This window comes from Saccopteryx leptura, chromosome 11, assembly GCF_036850995.1.
Source record: "Saccopteryx leptura isolate mSacLep1 chromosome 11, mSacLep1_pri_phased_curated, whole genome shotgun sequence".
NCBI lineage: Eukaryota > Metazoa > Chordata > Mammalia > Chiroptera > Emballonuridae > Saccopteryx > Saccopteryx leptura.
Window position 1 is genome coordinate 77,936,320 of NC_089513.1, and position 21,812 is coordinate 77,958,131.

Below are 21,812 nucleotides of genomic sequence, written 5' to 3' on the forward strand. Positions count from 1 at the left end.
CGGCGGGAGCAGAGGACCGGCCATTGCTCCGCCCATTGCTCCGCCCCAGCACCGCCCAGGGCGTTGTGCGAGCGGGCGGGGCTGAGCCCAGGAGCCGGTCAGCGGTCAGCAGACAGAGAGGAAGAGAGGTGAAACCGCGAGAGCGCGGGCCGGTCGGGAAGAGCTGAGGGCACCCGCCCGCCCGCCCGCCCGGAGAACCAGGGCCACACGGGAGTCGGCGCGGGCTGCCTCGCACCCGTCTCCAGGCAGCAGACTGTACCGGGCAGGACGTGCTAAGTCCGTGTCCTCCGGGAAGCAGCCACTGGCTTTTCAATGAAAAGCACCCGCTGGTGGAGCTCCACAGCGTCTGGTTTATTCCCGGGAAAGCCAGGACTTGCAGCCGTGCGCCCCGCCCGCCCGCCCGCCCAGCCCGCCGGCAGAGAGGGACAGGTCAGAGCACAGTGGAGAACAGAGGAGAGAGAAGAGGTGGATACAGAGCGCAGAAGTGTTTATTGAACATGCTACAGAGGTGAGCAGAGTACACACACAGGAAAGTAAACCACCATCAAACCTCCCAACGTTGTTAGAAAATTAATTTTTAATTGTGCCGCTTTCAAACTATACTGAATTTTACATTTCTAAAGATGTAAAAACTCAACTAATAGAAAATATACATGACCGTTCTGTCTACATAGATAACAGAATCTATGAATCTTGAAACTAAGTACATCAATTTCAAAAAAGTATTGGTCATTTAAACAGAATCAACAATTCAGATCGACAAGAACTGTTCAAATTAATTTGACCTGTAGATTCTGAGCCATGTTTTTATTAAAGTCAGATCTATTCCTAAATACAAAATATTCTGAAGATTTATTAAAACTGAATATTACAATGCAAGGTAAATTAAGACTAAAGGCACATAAACTTTGGTCCCACCTGGTTGTCAGTTTTAGAAAACTGCCACAAAATGAATCTTCCTGCAAGTCTTTGCAGTACACTTTCTTTATCTCTGAAAAATACATGCACCAGTTCTTAAACTAGCTAGACCAGTCTTCACATGCTCAGAAATCCACAACCATATTCCAAATCTTAAGTACAAACTAAGGATGGCAATAGATATTTAAATGCACATAAGTCATGTCAACTTCAAAACATCTACGGAAAATATTCAGCCACAAACAAGACGTTACTGAGTGCTGACAGGTAGTTATATGACTTGTCCCACAAGAGCGTGTACAAAAGGTTAAGGTTCCACAATGCTTTCCACGTAGGGCTCAAACTTACAGAAATTAATACTCTGCATCTTGTCAATTTTAACTAATGCCTACATTCATAACTGAATCTAGACCAGAATTGTGAGATACAAAAGGCCAATGTTTTCTTAAAGCAATAAAGCCTAAAGTAAAGTAGTAAAACTAAAAAACGCTGCTTTATTCTTTCAATATCCTGTATCTTACTTGATTAAATAGAAAGAAATGTGACAAGCCAATAACTCAAAATTAAGTTCCAAGCAGGAGAAACAAAAACTTAACCTTTTACACACCCCTGCCTAAACATATTGTAACCCCCTATAACAATGTGCCCTAGACAACCAATCCCCCTGCCTAAACATATTGTAACCCCATAGAACAATGTGCCCTAGACAACCAATTCCTTTTTTCTAGTAAATGCACAAGAGCAACACTAGTTTTCCTTTTAAGGCACGTATGTCAACTAAATTGAAAAAGGAAAGTAAAATTAAACTGAAATTTTAAACAGACACTAAAAATGGCTTCCCTATCGAACGGATGACATACAGCAGCCGGTGACTTTGTCTTTACCTACGCCACTTCGTTTCAGAACCGAGGAATGGTAACAGCATGAGAAAGGAAACAAGAAGAAAATCAAACTCTGGTCCCCACTTTTCTGAACAGTCCACACAGGTGATGACAGCAAACACTGTGACTCCTCCGCTCTCGCTCGCTGGCCGCCTAGATGGTGGACTTGGAGAAGGACACCCGCAGGTGGTGGTTCTCGCCCAGGTTGTAGTTGTGCAGGTCAATCAGGGCCTGGATCGCCTCCTCCACTGTGGCCATCTGCAGGAGGGCCATCTTGTGATCTCTTCTGAAACAAAACCACAGCGTTAGGTACTTCCTCCCAATTAGGAAAGGCTTGGCTTTCCTGGAAAACACATACAAACTATTGGGACTTTCTCACTGGCCAGCCCCCCGTAGAAGACAAGAGCGTGTGCTTACTGGAAGAACTTGAATGCTTTCACAGTGCCCCCCGTGTTGGCGAACAGCGTCCGCAGGTCCTCCTCCGCCACCGAAGGGCTAGGGCAGGGGAGCAAAGCGAGAGAGCAGTGACTGGCCCGCTCCACACTCACGCCTGCAGGAGTCCCCTTGCTGGACGTCAGCCCTCATACTCACGGGATGTTGGACAGGTGGAGGGTGGCAGAAGGGGGAAAGATGTTCTGGAAGTTCTTGGATCCGGGCTTCTTGAAGCGGTGCAGGGGCGAGTTCCCGAAGTCCTTGGTGAGGCCCTGGTCGTCGAGCCCCTCGCGAGGTAGCTGCACGGTCTGGTGCTTGGACAGGGTGACCCGGATGATCTTCCCGTACATCTTCTGTCCGTTGAGGTGGTTCATGGCTATGGAAACGGAACAGAGTGGTGCCTGCTAAAAAGGTTCACGACTCACAGCAGACAGGGCGCCTGGCAGAGCGCCCTCCCAGGCGGCAGGTCAGACTGACCGCTCCTCCACGACAACCTGCAAAGTCCATCCGCCACACAGGCCGCCCCCTCCCGCACCAGGTCTGAGCGCCCGTTCCCACCCCACTGCCGTCACGTGTGACCTGCACGACTCAGTTTCCTGTTCGTCCTCCTGCTGGGCTCCTCTCCACCCGCCCCAGCCCCCGTGCACAGCGGTCCTGCAGTGTGGCTGCCCGGTCAGGTGGGGGACTGGACTCCTGCGGGCGTGGGCAGCTGGTGGGCGACACAGAAGACCCCAACGGGAAGACGGAGCCGGGCGCTCCGCACGACTGCCCACTGTACAGAACACGGTCCCTCAGGAAGCGCAAGCGCCTGTCCTGTCGCTGAGGGGCCGTGCTCCAGCCCCACCCCCCAGCACTGCCACAGGCGGGCCCCTCTCCCCCGCCTGCAGACGCTGCGACCTCCCGACAGACGTCCCTGCGGCGAGCGCACAGCTCACTGGGCTGCCCTGCCCCTTCCAGACCATAAAGGTCCCTGCAGGCAGGCAGCCTCTTCCAGCAGCAGGGGGACTATTCAGATTCGTTACCTGACGTGAGGTTAGAGACAGGACTCTTTCTTCACTAGTCACCACTGAAAATCGACTTCCTAGGACACGTCCTGCAGCTGAGGTAGCCTGGTCCGACCGCTCACACCAGAGCAGCTGCACAGCGGGCGCAGGCAGCGAGCTGGACAGAGCCCGTGGACGGACCCCCCACACCCCAGGGCTCGAGCTGGACAGGACCCGCCCGCCCGGACACACTGCTTGTTAGCTGACACACACAGGACAGACCAGTTACACACAAAGGGGTCTGGGAAGGAAGACGCCGTCGAGTGCGCGGCACCCTTCACGAGGAGCCCCAGTGAGCCCTTCCCTCCCTCCCTCGTCTGCACTCTTCCTGCCGGTTTACTCGAGTCAGGGTCTGTAACAGTCTCTTCCAGGTTTCTAACAGGCCAACAGGAACGACTCACCTCGGCCGACTCCCACTAATTCCTTGAATTTCACACAAGCTTAGAAATTTACACTTACACCTAACAAAATCAACTCAATTATTGATAGCAAAGGGACATACACTTCCTTTACAATATATCTAATTTGTATAATACTTTCATTATCATTCAGTTTTACTTGAAATTCCTATTAAAATAACTTCTTTGATAGCAACACAATGAGAAATATTATTTGCCACTATACAGCTCAGAAACTCTGAATCATGCTATTATTAAGTAAAAACTAGGGCTTTTTACAATAAGTATGTTACGCACTGAACTGTCTTCTCTCACGTTCCTGTGCTGAAGCCTGACTCCCCCAAGCTCTCGGGAGGCAGGGCCTGAGAGGAGGTAACCAGAAGGTCAGCGAGGCCCCCAGGGCGAGCCCTCCTGCAGTGTAAGAAGGCCGTGCCCCCCCCCCCAGAAGAGGAAGCTCCGGGGAGTGGAGGAGAGCCAGTGCAGACCAAGGAGCAGCTGTCACGAGCCAGGAGAGCCCTCACCAGAACCCGGACCCTGGCACCCGGATCTGGGCTGGTCCACCTCCAGGACCCTGAGAAATCAATTTCGGTTGTTTAAGCCACTGGGTCTGTGGTATTTTGTATGGCAGCCTAAGCAGACTAATACAGTAAAAATTAAAATATTCCTTACACTACAGCAAACCGAAAAACTACTCAGAAGACGTTGGTTTAACTGTACCTCTAGTACTTGTCAGCCACAGTGGTGGGCACACCTGATGTCTGTGAGGTCGTGCCGCTGCCCACACGGTGACCAGGAACAAAGGCAGTGCGGGGGGTGCTCTGTGTGGAAGGCACTGAGAAACACTCCTTACAGTGACCCCCCCACCCCCCAGGGCAGAAAGACAGAGCTCTCATTACAGACAGACATTTGCACTTTAAATGGAGAAAAGCCAGATGTATGACGTCCTATGCATTGTCTGGGCTACCACAATAGCTGGCAAGAAGCAATGAAATCCAAACTTGATTCTGTCTGTCTCCAAAGGCCACAAGGTGCACTCTGTGTCATGCTGTTAGTCTGCGAGTCTCACTGATATAGCGGCAACATTACACTAGTCTTTATGTCAAAAACAGCAAATTTCAAAATGAGCAATGTGAGTGCAATCCGTGTGAAGCCCCGTCTTCCCTGGATCTCATCAAATGGAATTCTAAGCACAGAGCACGTGGTGTACCGTCAATTATGCTGTGAGATGCACTTACACTCTAGGTTTATGCAATCTGTGTACAAATGAGATATTAATGTAATTAAAAATCACCAAGCAAGTAAAAATATATGCGTAAGTTGACTAAAGTCTATTTCCAGATTCCTAAAGGAACTAACAGTGTATCTGGCCCAGGAGTGTCATTCTGAAAAGACCTAGCACCTGTAAAATCCATGTTCCTAGTGACTCTGTTTCCTATCAATGACGTTAGAATTAAAGTACCACGCATCAGCCCCAACACCATGGACGATGTGGACAGTTCACTTCCACTACGGCTTTGTAACATAAATGCTGTGACTCTCATGCACAAGTGTTACTGCAACTTGGGAGCCCAGAGCCCTTCCCATGTCGACAGAGCAGAGCAGAAAGACACGAGCACGTTCACCACAGAGCACTATTTACATCACACAGGAAACGTGACATTCGGAGCCCTGGCCCCTAAAACCACCGGTGGCTGCTCAGGAGCACAAAGGGGCCGTGCTCGCTGACGGGCTGGCTGAGCGCCCGGGCCGGGCCCTGCGGCTGCCGGGCAGCCCGCGTCCGCCTTACCCAGTTGTGACTGGTTCCCGTCCGCCATCTGGATGAGAGCACTGTCCTTCTTGTTGTACAAGATCTTCACGCGCTGCACGTCTCCGTAGACACCTTGGGTGGAGCCACAGAGGTAATCCAGAAGGGAGTTAATTTTAGGTGCGCGTCAGCTCAAGGTCATCTTTCTGACATTAATGAAACACTCAGACACCAACATGATCACGCACTCAAGCTCACCATTCTCACAAATGAATAAAGAAAGGTCGAGATTTTGAACAGTGAATTTTGAAAAGAACAAATTTGATAAACCCTCAAAGCTATGTGAATGATATTAAAGACCATGCAAAATAAATCAGCATGCATTAAAACAAATTTTGTGTCTATGGAGAGTTTTAAATAGCAAAGAAAAATAGCAAAAGATTTACTATTCAACTTTAAGCCAAAGTACTAGCTACAAATAAGAATTAAGGTGAAACCAAACTGAAATCAATAATAAAAGTATAGTGCTGACGATAACATACCGAAGAGGGTAAACAGACTTTGGGGCGTAACCATCTTTAGAAGGAGAGAGGAGCAAGCAGCGTAAGACAGGAAGAGAGGAGAGTCGAGGAAGAGCGGAGATGAACAGATCATCCATACGAAGGGTGGTTCCCGCAGAATGGTGAGGTGGTCATGGATCATGGTTCAAGGCGGTTAATTGGGGCAAGTTGGTCCGAGGAACATTTGTTCAAGCACAGAAGCATGAACGTAGGGAATGGAGACGGATGAAGACAGGGACGAGGAAAACAGAGGACACGACAGGGAAGGGGCGGGTGTTTGGGAAAGACAAGGAGAGGGAAGGTGACACACAGGGAGAGGATGAAATGGGGAAGGGAAACAGCAATGCAGAAGAAAAAAATAAGGAGTTGGGGAACAAAAAAAAAATAAAATATAGGTCAGTACATAGGAAATGCAGGAATTTGGTCAGAAAATGGTTGGTTTATGTACTGTACAAGAAAAACTGAGTAAAATGTAGTCATCCAAGACAAATATGGGTAAAGTACATCTACATCAGAGTCCATTACAGCTTTTCATCTCAACGTGGGAAGGAGACATGCACGGGGTTTAAACTTGGAACTTCAACGGCATAAGCACGGCTGGTTATGAAATGCAGGCAACGTTTTTAAAAGAAAAACAAAGGCACTCTGATTCAAACATTTTAGCATGCAGAACTGTGAATGACAGTAGTATTAAATGATAAAATAAGCTTCATGTTCTTATTAACAGAGGCCAATTAAAAATGAAACAAATATTCAACAGTCAAATTAGACACCGTAAACTGATACACTGAGTCTCCCACATTTCATACCAGCTTTCATAGCAATCAAAATAAAATATACCAGACATAAAATGTGTAACTAAAAATAACATTTGAAATAAATTTTATTTAACAAGGGGGGATAAAGTTGGAAAATATCTTTAGAAGACAATGACTAATAACTGCAAAGAAAAATTACTAAGAGAGACTGGAAGAGTGCCTCGCCAAGATCTTTGGAAGAACCTTCGAAGAAAAACGTATTAGAGCAGTTCACATAAAATAAGGTTTAAAAAAATGCAATGACACATAAGCATGAAATGAACAAGCAAATAATTAAACAAGGCAAAGAGCAAAACTGTTTTACAGTTAAATCTGCAAATCGAATTATATTTGCCTTTGAGAACAAAAAGATAAAAAAAGCCAAACTACTGTACTTCACCATATTTTTCTTAGGAAAAATAGGTAGTTAGGTTAAATATATATATTTATTTAAAGAGATATGACTGTCTAAAGGAAGTATTACTTAAACAAGTACATAGATTTTATTCAGAAGTAGAAACATACAAAAAATACTCTAATGAATGTACATAAAAAGAAAGGCAAGTGCGAAATGAAATCAACATGGAACTTGCACAGATGGATGGGGTCAAGGACGCACACGCGAGACCGGCACTGACCTCCTCGTTCAGATTGCTAACCAGCAGGACCGTGTTGCCGCCGGCCGAGACTCCGGGCATCCCCACGCGGCCCGCCGCAGCCGCAGCCGCGGCCGCCGCGGCGTTTGGAATGGCCAGAGGGCTCAGAGCGCCTGGAACAGCTGCAACAGGAAGCCCTAATTTTAAAATAAAGCGTATTTTACGAAACACACACAAGTCATTTACAAAAACCAACTTAAGCACAACGGCTACACGACTTAAGGCTGGCCACTCCAAAGGTTCCTGAAAATTAATTTTTAAGACATTTAGGAAAAAGGTTTGCTGACACGGAGGCATCAGAGAACTGGTTTCAGTGAAATTAAATATTAGAACAAAGGTGTACATACCTGTATTACATTAAAAATACAAAACATTCCATTTCCTACGGAAAAGCAAACAGATCATAAGGAATAGTGTATTTCCAAGTCAGAGACTTGAACAAGTCTCTCCCATGGCTTATCGCAAGATGCCTCATCTAAAAATATCACCTTCAACACAGCAGTAACTCACTTGTTTTCCACAAGCACTTTCTTCTTCATAAACTCACACATGAAATCAAAGAAGTAATCACAGCTTATAAAGCTCGGAAGGCCTCAGTTCCTAAATACCAGTGATGTTCCGTTGGTGTGAGCGCAGGAACTTTTAAAACGGGGAATGCCCAACTAGTTGGGCGCTGACCTTTCCCTTAGTGTCAAGTAAAAAAGTGACAGCGGGCAACAGGACAACAGCTATCCGGTGTGAATGATTTGAAATACCCATTTTTTGTCAGATTGGTATACTGTATTTCCCCATGTATAAGGTGCTCCCATGCATAAGACGCACCTTAATTTTGGGGCCCAAAATTTGAAAAAAACTATTATATCAAGTTACTGAACTGAAGTTTTATTCATCATAAAATTCACACAACTCCTCATCACTGTCAAAACTCCTATTCATTAGCTTGTCCTCATCTCTGTCTGAGGACGAATCACTGTCTTCATCTACTGCCCTGTCCTCAGTTCCATTGATGGCATTTGAAATGTCACAACCACTGCATAAATGCACCCAGTTTTTAGACCCCAAATTTTCCAGGGAAAGTGCGTCTCATACATGGGGAAGTGCGGTCTGTTTTCGGTGTCTGCACGCAGATGAGCTCTGCACCAGGAGATGGACAGGCTGAGACGCTGCTGCAGACAAGCGCCCGGAGCGCCAGCCCGTTCACCCCCTCTGCTCGAGATCTTCCCAGGGCTGCTTGCGTGACCGGCGCCCACGGTCGGGGGGGGGGGGCACACACTCCTCGGCCAGCACTCTCCAGGACAGAGAGCAGGCAGTCACACAGATTCAGAGCTTCCCCGCCCTCCGCTATCCGTCTCCTCACTCCCTTCTTCCTTCTGTTCTATTTCCTGTCGCTGCTCTGCGTCTTCAAGATTGTTAAGTCATTTCTTTAGGGAACTCCCTCCTGTCTCAGCATCTTGTATCCACTTTCCAGTGACCAACGGTTTGGAATCCTTCATCCTGAAACCCTGACATACCAGCTTACTTCTCACTAAATCTCGCTTCATTACAGCATGAATACACGTTTTCTTCCTCCTTCCCATGATTCAAACAAAGAAAAAACTCTCATCCAACCTCAGGGAAGCTAATGAGACGTACCTGGGCGGCACTCCCTCGGCACTGGGGTCCCCCCAGCTGACGCTGTCCCCTCCTCCCTCTGCCAGCCTCCGTCTGTCTGTCTGTCATCGGGATGCGCAGTTACCCCCCCTTTCAGGTACCTTGTCCTTTCGGCCAAGTGTCTCCTGTTTTACTCTAAAAACTGCTGTGACCTTCCACTGTCAGTCTGCAGTGTTCTTTAAGAGTCCAAGTCCCTGAGCCTCCTTAGTTTTAGACTTGACAGCACGCTGCTTCCATTCCGCATTAGCCTTCTCGCTGAGCACCCCAGCAGCGGGTGGGGGTTCCTCACAACCTTGCTCTGGATGAGTTTATTTTATGGCTTATTGTCTACACTGTTTCGAAACCCCTTTTTTCTTCTCCACTTTCCTTTAGATTTTACTTATTTTTGAAAATTCCCAAAATACATGAAAATAGAGACAAGAATAATGAACCCCGTGTACGCACAGCACTGGTTGATTGGTCATGGCCCACCGTGTTCTCCATCAACCCGTTTTGTCTCTAAAGGAAATCCCAGAGACAAGGACCTCACGTGAGAACAGCAGCGTCTCCTGTGCGGAGTGCACTAGTGCACAGTGGCGTCCTGCGTGTGCGGGTTGCGGAGTGTGGCTCTTTCTAAGCAGCGGGGCCCTTGCAGCACTAACTTCCTGCTCCGCTCCAGAGCTCTTGTGGAGCCCTCGGTGGGCGCCTCCACCTGGTGCCCATGCCGAGGACGAGGGCACTCCAAACTCCTGGCGTGCCTTACAGCAACTGCACACTCGTAGAAAGTGACCCCTCTTCCTTCCTTAAACACCGTTCCTCCCGTTTTCACAGAGCTGGGACCGGGTGCACAGTGTCCCACTGAGGAGACAACACAATTAACAGTGGCGGAAACGACAGCAGGCATCACAGCGCAAATCACCCCTCGTCTCCCTGCCTTTAAATGGCTACCTTTTAGTAGAGAAAGTAACCTGGACTTCTGTTCAGCTCCTGGGTGCTGACGGGACCCAGTCAGTAACACACACACCGCAATGCACAGCAGGAGGAGAAAACACTCAGAACTCAGGGTCCCTTTGAACAATATAAAACTAGCTTCAAAATTTCATTAAAACCATTTTCTGGCTCTGTTCCACAATAAATTAAAAGCAGTTTAATTTATTTCATTTTCAATTCTAATAGACAAGAAGCTATAATTCTCATAGCCTACTAAGCTAAAAAACCCAACTTAAGAACTAATTATAATTAGTTACCAATATTAAAGTAATCTCAAAAAGTTCCTCATCCTGAGCACTGTTTGTAGATGCGCTGATTCTACCCCCTTCTCCTGCTGACTCTGCCCTTACCCTCCTCACCTGGCTGGCTTCCACTCCGCACCACACTGACGTTCTCTTGCTATAGCTTTAATTCTTCTCCCCTCCACTCCCTCAGCTCTCTGTGCCATTCACTTCTAACACTCGAATCCCCTTTTCCCGACATCTTCCTTCCAATCCCCCTTCCTGTCCCCTCACAGCCACGGAGCCTCCTCTGGCCTCCACGCAGGAACAGACCACCCCCCACACTGACCCCACCCCTTGTTCCCCAGCACGAGCCGACTGCTAGTCTGTTCTCCGGCGGTCCCTAAAGCCACTAGACTTCAGTTCTACAACCTACTCTCAGCCCCATTATGTTCAGCAAGGATATTCTAAGAGGTCAAAATACCTAAATTCTTCTTCTACCTACTTCGAATGGTCCCCCTTCTTCCATCTGTCCCTTTTCCCTCTCTTCGTAAGATACAGAATGGTGAAAAGAACACGGACCACAGGCCAGTGACTCCACTCCGACTCCAGCTCCGCCCCTGCACTTCTGCACGCCGGATACAGCTCCCGCCAGCTCTCACAATGACTCCGTGGTACCTCTGTAGGTCCCAGACCCCACCATTTCCACTGCCCTCGTGGCCCGATCCACCACAGTCCATTCGGGACTGCAGCCAGCCTTAAACACACACACCAGCTGTGGTGACGAGCGTCCTGGTGTGGGGGGCCCTGTGCAGAGGCCGTGGAAGGCACGAACACTGGGAATCCTCACCATGAGCCCAGGACACGGAGCACAGGCAACGTGTCCACCACAGCTGTGGGAGCTGAGCCAGGTCCTGAACTCCGGGCTGTGTGGACGTGGAGTCCGCCCTCTCGGTGACTGTGCGCACATCCTCACTGTAACACTTCCCCGGACTGCTTTACTCCTGGGTCACTACCCCAGGTCCCCTTCCTACTGTCTGCGGCACACTTCAGAGTAGTTACTTCATATTTCCATCCTTAGTCCGTAACAATTTGACTTACTCTCGTTTTTGTGAATCCTCTATAGTAACCACTGAATCGAATGAGCAGTTCTGATTTCAGAACTATTGACTCCACCACTCAATTCCCGCTGCTTTATTTTATCCACGACAGATGTGTGCCACTTACCGTCCCCACATCAGGTCTGCAGTTCCCTTCCTCTCCTGGACCTGGGAATCTTACACCAAGGGTTTCAGCATAACCCCCTGGCCGCCAGTTCACAAGCCCACAGGACCCCTGCTCCGAGTCAGAGGCAGGGCTTCCTGACCCAGCGACGCCTCCCAGGTTCCCATATTCTTACGTAAGCACGTCAGAAAGGGGCCACTTCCCGTTGTCCTCCCCCATCTCTGCTTCGTTTCCTTCTCGCCCCACGCGTCCACTCTGGACCCACAGGGACATCTCGGGCAGAGTGTCAGTCCCCAGGGCCCTGGGACCAGCATTGGCGGGAGCTCTTGTCCGGGCACCACCACCCTTCATGTTTCTCACCACCAGGCCCTTCATTCATTACCCAGCATTGCTCACTCCCCTAACATTAGTGCACTCTGTGTTTTTTAAATCCTCCTTATTCTTATTCAAATCAAATGGCCTTTGGCCCATGAGAAAAGTCTGTCATGGCACCCTGGCCAGGTTGCTTGGTGGATAGAGCATCATCCCAGTGCATGGAGGTCAAGGGTTCAATCCCCAGTAAGGGCACATATGAGAAGCAATCAGTGAGTGCACAACTATATGGAACAATGAGTTGTTGCTTTCCTCTTATCAATGAAATAATTAAAAATTTAAAAATCTGTATGGCAATAGAAAACATCTTAGTATAACGGAAAACAATCATTAACAGTATGGCCGTACCTACTTACTGCATGTGTGGCATGACTGCACTCCCTCAATGCCCAGGGCAGAGAAGGCAGGCTCAAGGCCCCGCTCACTACAGCACACCCTGTCCCCTGGCCACCGTTCAGAGGAGCAGGGACCTCAGAGTCAGGCTGCTCGGCTCTGGGAACTGTCGCAGCCACTCACCAATGACGAGAATCTGAGCAAACTGTTAACTAATCACTGGGCTCCAGCTTCCGAATCTACAAAATGGGGCAATAAGGGGAACTTACACAAAAAGGCTAAAAATGATGCCAGGCACACAACCGTCAATACACAGCTAGCTGTAAATAGTATCCACACCATCAGATAAATAAAACTCTGGTCCTTGGGATTGAGACAATTCTATTCTACACCATAGCATTTCAAGTGTACTTGCCATAAAAACATATAAAATAAAAAACTCTTAGCAACAAAGGTGGGATCTAAGTAACTATTTTTAAACAATTTCCTCAATAGTAATTCTATAATAGGAACCACCCCCAAGATATATCTAGACATTCTGAGTAGAGCCAAATTTCTATAGGAAGAGCAAATGTGGTAGGAAGAATAGCTAATCCCCCTCAAGCAGTACCAATTATCCGGAAAGGTCCCGTTCCTCAGAAACTTGTGCATCTGAGACTCCTTTCACCACATTTCTTTTTAGAAAAGTCTATTTAATGGCCTACAGCACCATAATTAACTGTAAGGAGCCTTACACATTCATGAAAACACCAAGTAATAATTTCATTCTTCCTAACCTGTGGGGCTATTGAATAGAATTCACCTTTGGAAAATACTGAAACCTTGAACAGCCTAAATTTATTAAATATCTAAAAGACAACATTGAAAGAACACCTATTTCCTAAACACACATGCACGCACACACGCATGCAGAGGAGAGCACAGGCATCACTCACATACAAGTACTGCTCTGTTAGCTCAGTGTCACAATACTCATGTCCACTGTGTCTGTCTCTGAGTCTCCCGCATGCCACTGCGACCGTGTACACAGCAGTTCACGGGACACCCATTACTGCATGTCTTACAGACTCAATCAGGAGGAACAGGCAGACTGCGCACACGCATGGGGACAAGAACACCTGAGGGACAGCCAGCCTTTGATTAAATAATTCACACATCTGAAGGTATTTTTTTCTCACAATTAGCTGTAAGAGAGTATAGTCTATTGATATTTACGGAGGAAAATATTAAAGCTTCCTGGTTATTTTATGGGGATGAACTCTTTCTTCAGAGAAGTATCTAACTTTTAATGAACTCGGTTTAGTTACTTATCCACCTGCCCCCAATCCTTTCAGGAGTAATTTAACAAGAACCCTCCCCACCAAAAACTCCCGATAATTACATAAATAAAACCGACCACCTCTAGGCTGAGCCCACTATCGCAAACCTCTCAGATGACCAGGAATGAGAAGCAGCCGCCAGAAGCTAATGTTTCAAGGACAGGCTGGGAAGAATCTAGACTGCCCCATTCATTAACTTGTTTAAATACTTATCTAAACCAAACAAAAGCTGGGTAGCAACTTCTTCCACTGATAATTAACAAATAAATGCAAGAATTTATGTGTTCTGCACAAACAGTATCACTAGATAAGCAGCCCTAGTGATGAAGAAAATTCCACTTTAAAAAGATTTTCAACTAATTAACGTAGAAGGAATGTGTGCATTAGGGGGTAAATGCCACATCTGTACCCCAAAAGAAACCAATGAAGGCCACAGTCATTAGTGGACATTAGTGGACACTGGGAGCAGCAGAAGGATTGGATGTTGGCACCTGAAGCCACCAGCGCTCTTCAAGCGTCACTGAGATCAGGGCAGTGGGTGGGACACAGGCGTCCGGCTTCCTCACTAATGAGGTGCCACTCGAGGGGCAGGAACACCCAGGAGGGACTTTTGCTTACACAAACGGAAGGAATCTAACCCGGCCAGTGGAGCTACCTGCGAGCTTACACAGAGGAGCAGTGCAGGGAGGAGCAGAGGAAGACACTCCGAAGAGCCAGACTGCAGCCGCCGCTGGGACTCCAGACCAGGGGCCCCCGCCTGAGTCGCACACTTGGGGAGAGTGCAGGGAGCAGCCAGTACAGAGCACAAGACTTAGGAGACGGAGCCAAATACCAGGTGTGGACCTTTCGAGTATCTTATTCTCACCAGTCAACCCTTAAAAAACATCTTTGGAGACAACTAAAGAAATTTAAAGATGGACTGGACATTCAATGACATCTTAAGAAATCACTTTCATATTTGGATAAGTGTCATAATAAGTGGTTTGGTAAGAAAATGTCATTAGAGATATGGTAATGTTTAGGATGACACGATGTCAAGATTTGTTTCAAAATACAATAGAAACAAGAAACAGATAAAACAAGCATGAAAAATAGTGAATCGAGATGATGGACATGGAATTCATTATATTAATATATGATAACTGAAATCTTCCACAATATAGTTTTTCAAAATTACCATGTGAATAACCCACTCAAAAGTAACAACGAAAATGAAAGCTTTCAGAAATCACTTACAAAATAAGTTAAAGGCCCTGGCCAGTTGGCTCAGCAGCAGAGCGTCAGCCTGGCATGTGGAAGTCCCGGGTTCAATTCCCAGTCCGGAAACAAAGAAGCGCCCATCTGCTTCTCTACCCCTCCCCTCTCCTCCTCTCCCTCTCTCTCCTCCTCTGCCGCAAACATGGCTCCATTGCTTTGAGCGCACTGGCCCTGGAGCTGAGGACGGCTCCATGCAGCCTCTACCTCAAGTGCTAAAAGTAGCTCAGTTGCGAGCAGGCCCCAGACAGGGGTTGCCGGGTGGGTCCTGGTCGGGGTGCATGTGGGAGTCTATCTTTTCCTTCCTCTCACTTGGAAAGAAGAAAAAAAAAGTTAAAATTACTTAGTAAATTAAAAATAAGTTTTATACCTATTTTAAAAACAAGCACTCCTTTATTGGGGGGGACAGTGATTAAAAAGATTATACAGGTTTCAGGTGTACAATTCTATACTATACATAATACTTTTAACGCTGCACATGACAAACAGGTTTGTGTCATGAGTAAGGGAAGTATTAAAATGATGCTGGATAGTTAGGTTTCTATGAGAACACTAATAAAAAAGTTTTAAATCTAAAAATTATAAATTTTTGTCTACAGCATAAATTCTCAATTCTCACCACAGCAAACCACAGTGCAAACACCTGGGACCTGGTCCTAGGGATCCTCCGCTCGGAGACTGCCGCGCTGCAGAGCTTGTGAAATACTGCCTGTCCTGTCGAGACTGTATCTTTACCTTTATCAGTAATAAATGCTTGTTATAGCTATTCTCAATTACCAGTTATTTTAACACCAACAAATTTCCTATAAAGGTTTGCTTTGCTTTCTGTTGAGACCATGTCAGAAGAGTGGCTAATTGTTACTTTATTCCTCAAAATACATAGAAAGCTCTAAAATGAGTGTTCTTCATATAGTTATCTGCTCTAACTTTGCTTTTGCTTATTTGCCCTAATTTTTTTATATGCAGACATGATCATGAAAAATTAATTTTCTAGGAAACTTTCTAAAAATGACCTATCCCTTCAATTAACTACGTAAACAAGATAAAATGATGTCTCAATTTATAATCTCAAGGATTTCTGATCAGCCTGCTCTGTGAAGTAGAATACATGTATAACTATGTCAGCCAGGTTGGTGATTACACATTGAAATATCAGATTCCTAACGGATTAGAAAGTAGTGTGTCCTTTCTTGAACAAACTGTCTTTCCTGAGACACTGTATTCCTCAGCAGCAAAAGCAAGCACTAAAGCCAGGGACAGACACTAGTCTTAGAAATCTACTGTGTAAAATAAATCAAAATTTGCAATACTGACTCCAAAGTACTTAAATTCATCAAATGAATTTAATATGTGAATTTTATTAGACATGATATAAAAATTATACGAGGTAAAGTGAACCCCCCTAAGTATTTAGCAGAAAAGAACTACCATCATATACTTGTGTTCTTACAGAACACTCGAAATAAAAGAACACCCACTATATCATCTGAACAAAGACTGTGAGGAAGGGAGCAGGAAGGGTACTTGATCAGTACTAATGTGGATGCACCCTGAAGTAACCTGTCTGATAAATATCATTGGAAGCAAATGAACACCAAGATTTAATTTAGTTACCTTCCAGAAGGCATGACGGCCTCACTAAAGCAGTACTAGGTGTTTAAAAATTACTTTAAAAGCAAAACGTCCCTGGCTGGTTGGCTCAGTGGTAGAGCGTCGGCCTGGCGTGCAGAAGTCCCGGGTTCGATTCCCGGCCAGGGCACACAGGAGAGGCGCCCATCTGCTTCTCCACCCCTCCCCCTCTCCTTCCTTTCTGTCTCTATCTTCCCTTCCTGCAGCCAAGGCTCCATTGGAGCAAAGATGGCCCGGGCACTGGGGATGGCTCCTTGGCCTCTGCCCCAGGCGCTAGAGTGGCTGTGGTCGCAACAGAGTGACGCCCCGGAGGGGCAGAGCATCGCCCCCTGGTGGGCGTGCCGGGTGGATCCCAGTCGGGCGCATGCGGGAGTCTGTCTGACTGCCTCCCCGTTTCCAGCTTCAGAAAAATACAAAAAAAAAAAAAAAAGCAAAACGTTAAGCTATTCCCAATAAAGATCGCAATATTCACCAAATGTGTGAAAAAAAGTTACCTTGATATCCTGTAATTAGATACTTTTGGATTGAGATGATTTAAAAATACTTCTCCATAAACTGGCCCATCTACGCGAACCAAGCAGAGAGATCAGCTCGTATAAAATATAAACATAAGATCCTTAACATGCACGCCACGTTCTGTACACCCAACAGAAAGAATCCAGAAACCAAGTCAGGGACTTAAAAAGATCGAATAAGCACTTAATATAAACTAGATCATAAAACAAAATAATATAGCATATTCCTATCACATGAAGATCCTCGCAAATTAACAAGAGAATACTCAGTGTTGCCGGGAGAAAAGGACAGCCAGGCACACACACCATTCACGTCAGTTTCAACTACTGTAATACCATCTCCTAGGAAGAAATCTGCACTGAGAATCAGAAACTTGGAATATTTTCCTTGATGCAATAATTCTAAAAATCTAGCCAAAAAAGATAGTTTGACAGAGAAAAAAGTTAGGTACAGGGTGTTTGACACATGCCACTTATATTTTAAAAAGTATGGAAGTATGTGCAACAAATGCCAACCAAGCTCCTTTTCAAAAGGATGCTACATCCACTCTCATGTTTTGCAGCTACTAAAATTATCATTAAAAAAAATTTAGTAAAATGACAATTGCAACATAACACAAAACTGCAAATACAATTATTTTAATTTTGTACACAAGTTTGTATTTTCAGAAAAACTAACAGTGGTTATCTCTTATAAATTATCAAAATAACTAGAGAATCCATTACTTGATTTTTAAGACTTATTAACTCACCTACTTGCAAAAACTTTGCTATTTTAGGATGCTTGAAATAAAAAGCCCAGGTTTAACAAAATGCAAAACCATTAAAACAGGTCAAGAGGAAGTCATTTCAGTAAGGGAAAGTAGATGTTTTCCTTCCCCTTGTCAGGCAGAGTAAAAGAAACAATAATATATAAAAAATATTCAACATAGAGCTGGCAGACACTCGACAACTTATTAATAAGAATTGGACAACTTAACTCATATGCTTTTAATTAAAAATATAGGACACTTGGAAAAAAGTGAAGACACATAGTAACAGAGAAGCTAGTTAGGCCAGGACTTCATAACTTTTTATGACAAAGACTTTTTAAAAATGTTTCACCAAGGCCCTGAAATTACAGAGAAACAGTGGTAAATTAATTCACTAGAAGAAACCAGGAGACTTCTAACCGTGACTCCACTCAGAATCCAAACACAAACACAGCTAACTCTACCCCAAATTGGCAAAAGCACATAGCTCCTTAGGGTCCAAAGAAGTGATTATTAAGGTCTGTATTTGATGCTAGCTGGTTTCTTGTATTTACCCTTATTTCTTTTTAATGAGTTGCACATAAAATTTTAAACGTCTCAGAAACTGTATATAAAATCTTCATGTCATCTTCTACTTTGTTTGGTATGTTAAGGATTAAATAACATATGTCCAGTCCCTAGCAGAATACTAGGACCTCGAAGCTATTCAATAAATAGCTTTTCTGATTCTTTTTCTTGCCAATAAACTAGTTTCTGTAAATAAAGAATTTAAGAATCTATACTAATAATTTTAAGTAAATCACTGTTTCTCTAGACTTTACCTTTAAAAATGGTAAACCTGAAATAGTCTATGTTAATTTATAAGCCAAGTTGAGAGAATAGGGCTTAAACTAGGACCATCAAGTGACAGAGATTTTGTCAGGAAAGACTTATCAACTTAAGGTATCCATTATAGTCTGGAGGAGCAGCCAGGGCTTGTGTAACAGAAAGTCAGAACACAGGGTCAGTTTTGTCTGATGTCACCAGAATTCATTTCAAGTGTCAACTGCTTCTGTTGTATCAGAGTGTCTGTTCACAGATGCACCACTTGTATCTCGTTTACAAATGGTCGGCACAAACTTACCGTATTTATCCACAGTAAACAAACACCTACTTCAAGAACTACTTCATTATAATGCTTTTCCCTTTCTTCATTGGTAGACACAAACTGAACTGTAAGAGTTCATGTGGGACTCATCAACCTTGAGCTCCGTATGGATGGAAACTCTAACCTTATACACGTCTCTACACACATCACATAACAGGAAACTAAGATCTCATCCTAAGTTAGAACTTCATTCGTTCTGCTTACAAAATAAACATTTTCCCTTATTTTTTTCTTCCTTTTGACTCCATCAGCTATTAGTGACAAATTCTGCACTGTTTTTGTTAGATGGGCCAAATCCATCGTAAGACAAGGGGAAATAGAAATGATTACGACAAAATCAAATACCAAAACAAATTTTATAAAAAATTCTTCCCAGTGAAAACTGATTCTGTTTCAAGAGAGGGTGTCCCGCAGGCCGCGCTCCCTCCCGGCGTGGTGTGCGGACGCCCGTCTCCAGGCTGCGCCGAGGGAGCACCCGGGACTGGCCCTGAACAACAGGCCTGGGCCTCCGCTCAGCACGCACGCGGGGACCCAGTCGCCAGGCCTCCTTACCTGAGAGAAGTGGCACGAGAGGCTCTTCCCTCCCGACGCGGGCCGTGATACTTACTGCAGTGCACGGGCACCTCCCGTGTGGCACCTGGGAGACAAGCGGCAGAGACAAGAGAAACCGTACCTAGCAGGGACGTCTCCTTGGCGAACGCCGCGGCGATGGCCGGGTCCAGGGCGGGCTGTCCGTCCCCAGATGGGAGGTCAGGTCGCGTATAATCCCTACTTTTATCATTGTTGTATTTTACATTCAAATTCACGAGTTTGGAAAAATCAATCCTTAGAGTGCAGCATGCGTTATAAATATTCTGACCATCTAGAGCCTGTGAACGGGAAGAAACCAGACGAGCAATGTTCAGTAATGGAAATTAGCGAAGGCACGACTCTGCTGACGCGTGCAGCCGACACCCTGTGCCCGCGAGCCCCGAAGGGAGCCCCGTGGTCCCTCCGCCCACCCAGCTGGACACGCCTCGTTTCCACAGCCCGCGAGCCCCGAAGGGAGCCCCGTGGTCCCTCCGCCCACCCAGCTGGACACGCCTCGTTTCCACAGCCCGCGAGCCCCGAAGGGAGCCCTGTCGTCCCTCCGCCCACCCAGCTGGACACGCCTCGTTTCCACAGCCCACGAGCCCCGAAGGGAGCCCCGTGGTCCCTCCGCCCACCCAGCTGGACACGCCTCGTTTCCACAGCCCGCGAGCCCCGAAGGGAGCCCCGTGGTCCCTCCGCCCACCCAGCTGGACACGCCTCGTTTCCACAGCCCGCGAGCCCCGAAGGGAGCCCCGTGGTCCCTCCGCCCACCCAGCTGGACACGCCTCGTTTCCACAGCCCGCGAGCCCCGAAGGGAGCCCCGTGGTCCCTCCGCCCACCCAGCTGGACACGCCTCGTTTCCACAGCCCGCGAGCCCCGAAGGGAGCCCCGTGGTCCCTCCGCCCACCCAGCTGGACACGCCTCGTTTCCACAGCCCGCGAGCCCCGAAGGGAGCCCTGTGGTCCCTCCGCCCACCCAGCTGGACACGCCTCGTTTCCACAGCGCCATCTTCTTAAAATACAACCAGTTACGTACATGTCCTAATGCTTTTTATTGTTTTAATTTGCAAATACAAACATGGTTCAGCCAGCATAGTCCATGAGAGCCCACATGATACTTTAATTTCATTGTAAACACACTCTCTTGCTAGACAGCAATCCTTTTAAGAGTCTGGTTTTATGAGTAACTTCTGTTCGATGCCACACTGTACACAGGGCCTCAAAGTCAAGTAAGTATTGGTGTGATGTGCACATCAATTCCCACGAAATGGGCGAAAACGATCCCCTTTCTTAACCTGAGGTGTTCACCCCGAGCTGGAACCACCTGCTGAATGAGCAGGCCCAGGGCGTCCCAGGGAGGCCCTGGAGGGCGGGTCCAGCTCTCGAGGTGAAAGCCTCACTCACTAGTCAGCCTGAGCTGGTCCCTTGACCTCTCTGGGTCTCAGCTTGTCTCGCTCTGCAGACCCGAGATGGAGACGCCCTGCCCCTCCTGGGCGGCACAGGTGACAGAGACCACGTGCTCCCAGAGAGCCAGCAGCCCGGCCCAGCGGGAGAGCAGGGAAATCACCCACTTTTCACGGGAGAGTCGCCCTTCCTTGTAAGAGTTCAGGAATGAGGGCTACGCTTAGCTCTTCACTCAGCACTCTACACGAAACAGTTCTAACAGCAACACACAAACACACAGGTCACAGCCGATGTTTGCCCAGACCCAGACCCAGACCCAGGAGGTGTGCACATGTAGAACTGGAATATTTTAATAGTAAACCAACACTTTTCACACGCTTGGTGTCTGAAAAACAATCTTCTATCACCTCAGGATGACTATTTCCATGGCCACCGAGCTGACTGAAGTCACAGGAAGAGCCTTACAGACAGGAGTGTCCTGTGACGCAGGAGGGGACGCCTGCCACCACTCTGGTACACGGGGCCTGTGGTTCACTCAGCTGCTCCCGCTCCGGAAAAAGCCCTCCCCTTCATGCACAAAGTCAAGTTTATGTATTCAATACCTGTATTCACCAAGCTAAAACCAATCTAGAAAACAACTCAATAAAAGTTCACGCATTTTCATATATACTGCTCACAAAAATTAGAGGTTATTTAAAAATGAGTATGAAGCAACAGAATATCCCCTAATTTTTGTGAGCAGTATAGTTAGTGACAACTCCCTTAAAGGGAACACACACACACACACACACACACACACACAGATCGGGATTACATCTGAGCTGGGCAGGCACTATCATATGAGCACTGCCAGCCCTACTGCTATAAATACTAACTCAACACTCTGCTGTGAAGGCAGACAAAGCACTGGACACGGGCTGTCACTGGCCTGCGGCGCTCCAGCAGGGAGGGGCACCACGTGGGGAACCCATGTCCCACACCCAGTACAGACAGGAGTGTCACAAGATAAGTCACGAAATTCACAA

At 46.7% G+C, this 21,812-nt stretch overlaps 1 protein-coding gene across 4 annotated transcripts in view; it reads right to left on the minus strand.

The window, feature by feature from the left end:
• Window positions 1-470: 470 nt before the first annotated feature.
• PTBP2 (polypyrimidine tract binding protein 2) overlaps window positions 471-21,812 on the minus strand; it is a 63,512-nt gene continuing 42,170 nt past the window's right edge. Inside the window, exons 8-14 of one of the 4 annotated variants that reach the window (XM_066353518.1) lie at window positions 19,488-19,683; window positions 7,412-7,551; window positions 5,959-5,992; window positions 5,459-5,551; window positions 2,391-2,607; window positions 2,217-2,294; window positions 471-2,082 (exon numbers count right to left, since the gene is read on the minus strand). In XM_066353518.1, coding sequence (XP_066209615.1) covers window positions 1,953-2,082; window positions 2,217-2,294; window positions 2,391-2,607; window positions 5,459-5,551; window positions 5,959-5,992; window positions 7,412-7,551; window positions 19,488-19,683 — 888 coding nt within the window. In that variant the 3' untranslated portion in view covers window positions 471-1,952. Of the gene's footprint in view, window positions 2,086-2,216; window positions 2,295-2,390; window positions 2,608-5,458; window positions 5,552-5,958; window positions 5,993-7,411; window positions 7,567-19,487; window positions 19,684-21,812 lie in introns of all 4 variants that reach the window. The other 3 variants (XM_066353517.1, XM_066353516.1, XM_066353515.1) reach the window with 3 other exon arrangements.